Source organism: Dipodomys spectabilis, unplaced genomic scaffold (genome assembly GCF_019054845.1).
Source record: "Dipodomys spectabilis isolate Male_0828 unplaced genomic scaffold, ASM1905484v1 ptg000118l, whole genome shotgun sequence".
NCBI classification, from domain to species: Eukaryota; Metazoa; Chordata; class Mammalia; order Rodentia; family Heteromyidae; genus Dipodomys; species Dipodomys spectabilis.
The window spans coordinates 4,655,530-4,663,770 of record NW_024870795.1 but is presented as its reverse complement, the minus strand read 5'-3'; the positions used below and the strand labels follow the sequence as shown (position 1 = coordinate 4,663,770).

At 47.0% G+C, this 8,241-nt stretch overlaps 1 protein-coding gene across 1 annotated transcript; it reads left to right on the top strand.

Moving 5' to 3' along the window:
• The first annotated feature begins 260 nt into the window (after positions 1-260).
• Positions 261-7,085, top strand: Syf2 (SYF2 pre-mRNA splicing factor). Its single transcript, XM_042688733.1, has 7 exons — positions 261-314; positions 550-657; positions 3,079-3,204; positions 3,678-3,795; positions 4,034-4,124; positions 5,418-5,516; positions 6,426-7,085. Exons 1-7 carry the CDS (start codon positions 288-290, stop codon positions 6,589-6,591), a joined length of 735 nt encoding a protein of 244 aa, XP_042544667.1. The 5' UTR covers positions 261-287; the 3' UTR covers positions 6,592-7,085.
• The last annotated feature ends 1,156 nt before the right edge of the window (positions 7,086-8,241 follow it).

Sequence of the window (8,241 nt, the reverse complement as noted above, 5' to 3'; positions counted from 1 at the left end):
GTATTCCTGTTGTAGAACAACACCTTACTGCAATTTACCAACGTTAGCACGGGTTCGGCAGCAACAGGTTCCGAGCAGGGAAGGAAAGCGCACTGCGGGGCCGTCAGGCTTCTCCGAAGTCTCGGACGGCTGCGCAAGACCTTGTCCAATGAGAAAACACCACTCAAAGGGGCGGGGATTGGTCTGTTTCAACGCCCGGAAGGGGAGGAGCCTGAGGCAGCTTATTTGTACTAAGGCCTCCGGAAGTGCTTCGCGTTGTTGCCGGAAGTAGGAAGAGGAAGGCAGTAATGGCGGCTGCTACCGACGTCCAGAAGGTGGGTGCTACCAGCCCTACTCCGGGGATTTCGTTGATCAGGCTTCTGCGGAGAGAGAGGAACAAAAAACGAAGACGGGACCGGCTGCTGAGACGGGACGGCACTCGACACGGGGAGTTCGGGGCTGGCCGTCGAGGGCCCGGGCCTGGCCTGCGGGAATCGCCCGTTCTCGGCCCGGACCGTCTCGGGAGGAGCGGCGCCGAGCCCTGCTTGACGCCGGTTCCCTTTGCCGTAGGTGGCGGGAGACTGCACGGAGGAGGAGCCCGGCACGGCGACCGAGGACTTGGCTGCCCAGAAGCGCGAACAGAGACTGCGCAAATTCCGAGAGCTGCACCTGAAGCGGGTGAGTTGCGGGAGAGGCTCCCTCGAACCCGTCACCTGGCTGGGCCAGGCCTGCGCCCCGGGCGGGGAGCTCGCGCGCCGAACTCGGCAGGACTGTGTCCCCCCAGCACGTCGAGATCACTTTGAAACATCTATCTGCTTGCTCCCCCATTTCTCTCCCCGCCCCCGAGCTGATTTATTTTGGGCTTGATTTAGGAATCTTTTATTCACAGCTTTCCTGCTTTATCATTTGCACAAACTCCTCGTTTTATCTAGGGAAATATGTAGAGCTAGAAGTGGAAGAGACTTGTGAAGTGTCGGTAAGAGTTGCTTTGTCCCCAGACGTTTAAGGTGGGGACCTTTCATGCCAGTACTGAAGCATGAACTCAGGGCCAGGGTGCTGCCTCTTAGCTTTTTCCAACTCAAGGCTAGTGCTCTACCACTGAGCCACAGTTCCACTTCCTGGTTTTTGGTGGCTAATTGGAGATAAGAGTCTTGAGGACTTTTCTGTCTGGGCCGGCCTTGAACTGTGATCCTCAGATCATCTTCCCAAGTAACTAGGATTACAGGCGGGAGCCACTTTTGCCCCACTACTACTCACTCACTACCAATTATTGTGTCACTGTATTATATCTGCCTGTTACATAAAAATCTAAAGTCTTTAAAGAATGCCCCTTCTGCCTGACAGTGCCTTGATTCTTACCCCAGTAATCAGATGAACTCAAGCCTTGTCAGCAGCCCCATTCAACACTGTCAATCAAATGGTCTGTATGCTTTGCCCTTTCCTTCAAACTCAGCTTTGTTTGACTACAAACCAGAGTACACCAACAGAACCAATAGTATATGAAGGTGATAATCTGTTTTCCTCTTTTCTTTCTTGAGGTGTTAGGGAGCAAACTCTGCTTTCACCGTGCTAGGTAATCTCTGTATCACTGAGCCACACCCTTAATCGTTGGAGTATCTTCTGTCAAAAAAATTAGTCTAATAAACAGATGTGCTTTAATATTAAGGACTGTGTAAAGAACACATGTCTCACAGGATGCTGGTGGCATATGTCTGTAATTTCTTACTCAGGATGCTGAGATTTGAAGGATTGTGGTTTGAAGGCAGTCCAGGCAGAAACATTCGTGAGTTCTTCTCCAGTTAAGCAGCAAAATGCTGGACTAGAGAAATGACTCATATGGTAGAGACTAGCTATGAGCAAGAGAGCTGACTCTTAAGTTTGTCTATGAGGAACAGGAAATGGATTGTTGCTGACTTTTTCTACTTTTCTCTACTTTAATCCTGTTATATCAAAATAAAACATTGCTGAAACTTAAACACAAAACAAAACCAAGAAAGCTGAGTGAAAGCCAGAGGCCCTTAGTTCAAATCTTGGTACCAGCAACAACAAGAAGCCAGGTCTTGGTGGCTCATACCTGTAATCCTAGGAGGCTGAAATCTGAGGATCGCTGTTTGAAGTCAGCCCATGCAGGAAAGTCTGAAGATTATCTCCAATTAACCCACCAAAAAGCCAGAAGTGGAGCTCTGATTCAAGTGATAAAGAGTGCTAGCCTTGAACAAAAATATATAGCACCCAGGCCTTGAGTTTGAGCTTCAGACCCACCAAAAACAAAAGGAGAGAGAGATCTTATACCTAATACCTGTACTATATCATTATGTGCCTTTTAGGTTACTTCTTTGCTTAAAATCATTTGATGGCTTTTTATTGCTTATAGGGAAAAGGGGTTACCTTGTCAATGTGTCCTACTTGGCCCTCTGTGAAGAAGGCAAGATGTATTTGGATTTCATCATGTTTCATCTGACAATCTTTATTATCATTTTTGTGTATTTGTATTTTTCCTTGCCAGTTGTGGGGCTTGAACTTGGGGCCTGGGCGCTGTCCCTGAACTTCTTTTGCCCAAGGATAGCACTTTACCATTTGAGCCACAATGTCACTTCTGTGTATGTGGTACTGGGGAATCAAACCAAGAGCTTCATGCATGCTAGGCAAGGACTCTACCTACCACTAAGCCACATTCCCAGCCCTTTTATTTTTAATTTTTTTAATTTTTATTTTTGTTGGTCATGGGGCTTGAACTCTGGGCCTGGGCGCTGTCCCTCAGCTCTTCAGCTCAAGGCGAGCGCTCTACCACTTGAGCTACAGCGCCACTTCCTGTTTTTTCTAGTGGTTTATTGGAGATAGGAGTCTCACGGTCTTTCCTGCCCGGGCTGGCTTTGAACCGCAATTCTCAGATCTCAGCCTCCTGAGTAGCTAGGATTACAGGCGTGAGCCACCGGCGCCCGGCCCTTTTATTTTTTTAATTTACCTTTGAGACAAGGTTTTACTGTTAGCCCAGCCTCTGTGGACTTCCCATTATCCTTCTGCCTCTGCCTCCCGAGTACTGTGAATACAGGCTTGGGCCACCCTGCCGGGCTCTGACAATGTTTTTTTTATTTTTAGAATGAAGCTCGTAAGTTAAATCACCAAGAAGTTGTGGAAGAAGATAAAAGACTTAAGTTGCCTGCAAATTGGGAAGCCAAAAAAGCTCGTTTAGAATGGGAACTACAGGAAGAAGAAAAGAAAAAGGTTAGGAAGTGCTTCCTTGTATCCATCAGCCATTTCTTCCACCATACTCTTACTACGACAGAAGAAAGTGTTGACAAGCCTCTGTCTGCTCTTTACCCACTGTGGGCAGGTTACTTAACCTGTGTATGACTCTGTTTTTATCTATAAAACTGGGGCTCCAATAATAATTTTTGAGCAAATTTTTAATTCAGTGAGCTAATACAGGTAAAACATAAGTTTTGTGTGCTCTGCTGTTACTAAAGTACCATAACAGGTTCCCAAATTCCCTTCAAAATGTAAAGGTCTGGAGGCAAAGATCAAATGATAGACTACCTACCTGCTAAGCTTGAGGCCCTGAGTTCTAACCCCAGTACCACCACCCCACCCCCCCAAAAAAAGTATTGTTCCCAATTTGAAATGGGTGCAGTAGTTGCTCACCTGTAATCCAGGCATATGCAGTCCTACTAATCTACCTACGTTGTTGCTGTTTCCAGGAATGCGCAGCAAGAGGGGAAGACTATGAGAAAGTGAAGTTGCTGGAGATCAGTGCAGAGGATGCAGAGAGATGGGAGAGGAAAAAGAAGAGGAAAAACCCTGACCTGGGGTTTTCAGGTAGAAGTGACCACTTGAACTTGACTTTGCTGAGCAGGCTTGTTACATGGCCGAGTTTCTGAGTCATGGAGCAGTGCTCCTGTGCTTCCTCCCTGCAGTATTCTCCAAGAGGCCAGGAAAAGTGCAGACCCTAAACAGACTGCTCAGCTGCTTATTTTTCCTCCTTGTGATAAAATGAAATCAATAGCAAATGCCCAAACAAGGACATGCCTCATCTGGATTCTCATTTGCTTCTTAGATTACGCCGCTGCCCAGTTGCGCCAGTATCATCGGTTGACCAAGCAGATCAAACCTGACATGGAAGCCTATGAACGACTGAGAGAAAAGCAGTAAGTCTTCGGGCATAAAGTATCTCCACCCTCCTGAGGGCGTGGAGGACTTGTGTTTGCACACATTACTACTCTGGCTTCAGCGAGAGGTGGGGAGTGTCAGCTGCTAAGGATGGCTGTCTTGTGTTGACAGCACCATTCGTTGTTCTCTGAAGAGCCAGCCATCTGGTTTCTGGGCCTTCTGAGTGTTAAGTTCTTCATGCCAGCTTACCAGATTGGGTGGTAGGCCTGAGCGCTGGGGTAGTGGCCTTGCCTGCTCACCTGTGCTGCTGCGGTAGGAAAGCCAACCCAAGTGAACTTAAATGTCCCCATAAAAGTATTCTCCAAGGAAGATGTGCGTGGTGGGCTGTATATGCAGACCCCTGCTTTGGCAGAAAGAGACATAGCCTGAGCTTGTGATCTTGACTAAGTCCTTCACCCCTGACCATTGGTTCATTCCATCCAAAGATGAAGGTGTTTTCTTAGGGTTTTTTTTTTTTTCAGTTGATCATGGGCTTTGAACTCAGGACCTGTTGCTCTCCCTGAGCTCCTTTGCTCAAGGCTAGCACTTTTCCACTTTGAGCCACAGCTCCACTTCTGACTTTTTGTTAATTGGAAGTAAGAATCTCGTGGACGTTCCTGTCCAGCCTGGCTTTGAACTGTGATCCTCAGATCTCAGTCTCCTGAATAGCTAGATTTACAGGTGTGAGCCACTGGTACCTGGCTTCTTAGTTCTTGCTAATCCTCTCTCCCTCCTTCCTTTTCTTCCCTCTCTTTCACAATAACTCTATCCCATAGCAAATATATGTGTGTATTTTTTTAAGATTATGTTGGTCAGGGGGCTTAAACTCTGGGCCTGGGAGCTGTCCCTCAGCTCTTCAGCTCAAGGTGAGCACTCTACCACTTGAGCCACAGCACCATTTCTGGGTTTCTGGTGGTTAACTGGTGATAAGTCTCATGGACTTCCCTGCCTGGGTTGGCGTAGAGATATGATCCTCAGATCTTAGCCTCCTGAGTATTATTACAGGTGTGAGCCATCAGCACCTGGCATCTGTGTGTATTTTTCTTAATTTTTTATTTTTTGTGCCTGTTCTCAGGCTTGAACTGCTGTCCTAGGCTAGCACTCTACTACTGGAGCAACAGCTTCACTTTTGGCTTTTTTGGTGGTTTAATGGAGACAAGAGTCTCATAGACTCTACTGCTTGGGATGGCTTTGAACCACAATCCTCAGATCTTGCTCTCCATGCCTGATAGTCTGATTTAAGATTTGAAACTGGTGCATTTGACATTAACAGTCCATTTGCTGTCTTTCAGTGGAGAGGAGTTTTTCCCAACATCCAACAGTCTTCTTCATGGGACACACGTGCCTTCCTCAGAGGAGATTGATAGGATGGTCATAGATCTGGAGAAACAGTAAGTACTCGGCAGGGCTGCATGCTTCTGGGTCTGATGTGCTGGCATGAATCAAACACGCAGAGGTGAGACTAGCTTGTTCTAACCTAATGTCTTCTGGTTTTGCAGTATGACTGGAATCCATGTGGTTTGGAATGGAGATGCAATTGAAATGTGTTAATCGGCTTTCTGTCCCTGCAACAAAATGCCCCAGATTCACAACTTAGAGGAGGAAGGGTTTCTTTTGGCTCATGGCTTCAGAGACTTCAATCCATGGTTGCTTGGCCAGGTGCTTTGAGCCTGGGCTAGGAAGCAAGTTGGGGCAGGGATGTGGGGAGCTGAGGTTCCAGTAGCCCTTTTAAGGCACATCCCCAGTACTACCTGACTTTTCCTGGGCCCCCCACCTCTCAGTAGCACATGGGCTAGGGACCCAGCCTTCAACCGATGCACCTTCAGTGGTGGGGGCTCTTTCAGATCCAAGCTGTAATAGTTGTGATCAAAGGAACTAGGCCTAAAGAAAGCCACTCTCCAAGGGCCTTTACTCCACTATGAAGAGGCAAGCATGTTCTAGTCACTGTACCTGTTAATCTCTGCTGCTGGAGATGACACTGGCAGAGCAGAGTGCAGTGTGTGCTGAGCCAGTGCACACGGTGGGCCCTGCATGCACATGCGTGCATTAGCTGGGTTGTGAGAGGTAGTGTGATTGGCTGATAATGGTCTTAAGTGGTACTTCACTTGTGGGACTCCTGACAGTGCCAGTGCTTTCCAGAAGGGCTTGGGTGAGAGCAGGCACTAGGCCCATGCTCCCTCCCTCCTTCTGCTGCCAGTTAGTACTTTCTACTTGAATCTGCTCCTGTCTAGTACCGATTCTGTTCTGAACCTCGGGGTCGAGGCACTTCTGACTTTGTGTACATGGTTTCCTTCCCCCAGAATTGAGAAGCGAGACAAATACAGCCGGAGACGCCCCTACAATGATGATGCCGACATTGACTACATTAATGAGAGGAACGCCAAGTTCAACAAGAAAGCCGAGCGCTTCTATGGCAAGTACACAGCTGAGATCAAGCAGAACCTGGAGAGAGGAACGGCCGTTTAAGCCCTGCAGGAGCCGAGTTGAGCTTAGGATGGAGTGAAATTCCTGCTTGAGGACTGAAGTGCTCGGAGCCAGAGCTAGATCGGTCTGCCTTCCCATTCAGCATTCCTGAATAAATGTCTTTCTTCAACATGCACTTCCCCATCTGTACGTGTGGATGGAAGGTGTATTTCTTGTAGTGAGGTGGTTTTTGTAAAACTCCACTTTGTATAAATCCTAACTATATTATTTTTCTATGTATCTGGAATGTGTACGGCTGTTTGTGAAGCGTTTGGGCTCGAGATTGCTGGCGTGGCTCTGATCAGGCCTGCTGCTCAGTGTTGTCAGGAACCATGGGGTGGAGGACAGGGAGGACACGCAGGACAGCGAGGATGATGGGAAGTGGGGGCAGTCTGCAGGCTGCGTGGGACCATGGTGAGGGAGGCACAGAACTCCTCCATGAAGGGCAACTGCATACAGTCTGATTTTTAAAGAGTAATAAATGCTTTGGAATAGAATCCTTCCTAGTACATTGTTTTTAGTTTAAAACTAAAGTTCATATGTACACATCCATAGGTACATGTACATGCTTTCATCCAAGTCTCAAGCATATTTTTATTATGGGACATTTCAAACATCTTCCAAAAAGAACTAGAGGTGTGCTCAGTGGTAGAATGTTCCCCCAGTTCTGGGAGGAAAAAAATCAAGAAAGTGATGGGGTTTGGTGACTCACATTTAGAATCCCATCTACCTGCGGGGCAGAGATTGGAAGGCTTGTGTTAAGGCCAGCTCATGTAAAAAGTGGGGACCTCATCTCAGTAAATGAGCTGGATGAGATGGCTCATGTCTAATTCCAACTATGTGAGGGGCATAGGTAGGAGGATCTTGATCTGAAGCTGTCCCTGGGTAAAAAGCAACACTGTCTGAGAAATAACTCCAGCTTAAGTGGCAGAGTTCTTGTCTAGCAAGTATGAGTCCCTGAGTTCAAACCCCAGTACCACCAAAAAAGACAGTCCTGTATATTCAGTACAGCATCAGTTGTTACAGGTCAATCTTGCTTTCTCTCTGTCACCTTGTACTTCTGGGTTATTTTGAAATGTCTCTAAGTTTACTATTTATCTCAGGAAGAGACTTAAAAAGAGCACAGCTGAAGTTCTATGTTAATAAAAGATTATTTGTTGGCTAAAATATTAAATATCTAATTCAGGTATTCCAAATTAAATCTAAAAGAGTAAATTCTATAAGTATAGAATACTACCAGTGATGTTACAGATTAACATCACTTTTTTTTTTAATTTGTTTGTACTTTGTGTCGACTTTTCTGAGAAAGAATTGTTTTGTTTTTGGGTCCGGTCGTGGGGCCTGAACTCTGGGCCTGGGCGCTGTCCCTCAGCTCTTCAGCTCAAGGCTAGCGCTCTACCACTTGAGCCACAGCACCACTTCCGGCTTTTTTCTTTTTGCTTATGTGGTGCTGAGGAATCAACCCAGAGCCTTAGGCATGCAAGGCAAGCGCTCTACCACTGAGCCACCTTCCCAGCCCCGTGAGAAAGAATTGTTAAGGATGTGTTGCTGCAGGAGTGATCTGCTGTGTGCTGGCAGGCTGGTCCTAAAAGGAAAGAAGGCCTAATAGAGGGCCTTGTTTTGGGGACAGGTGGGTAGTGGTGGAGATGTTCT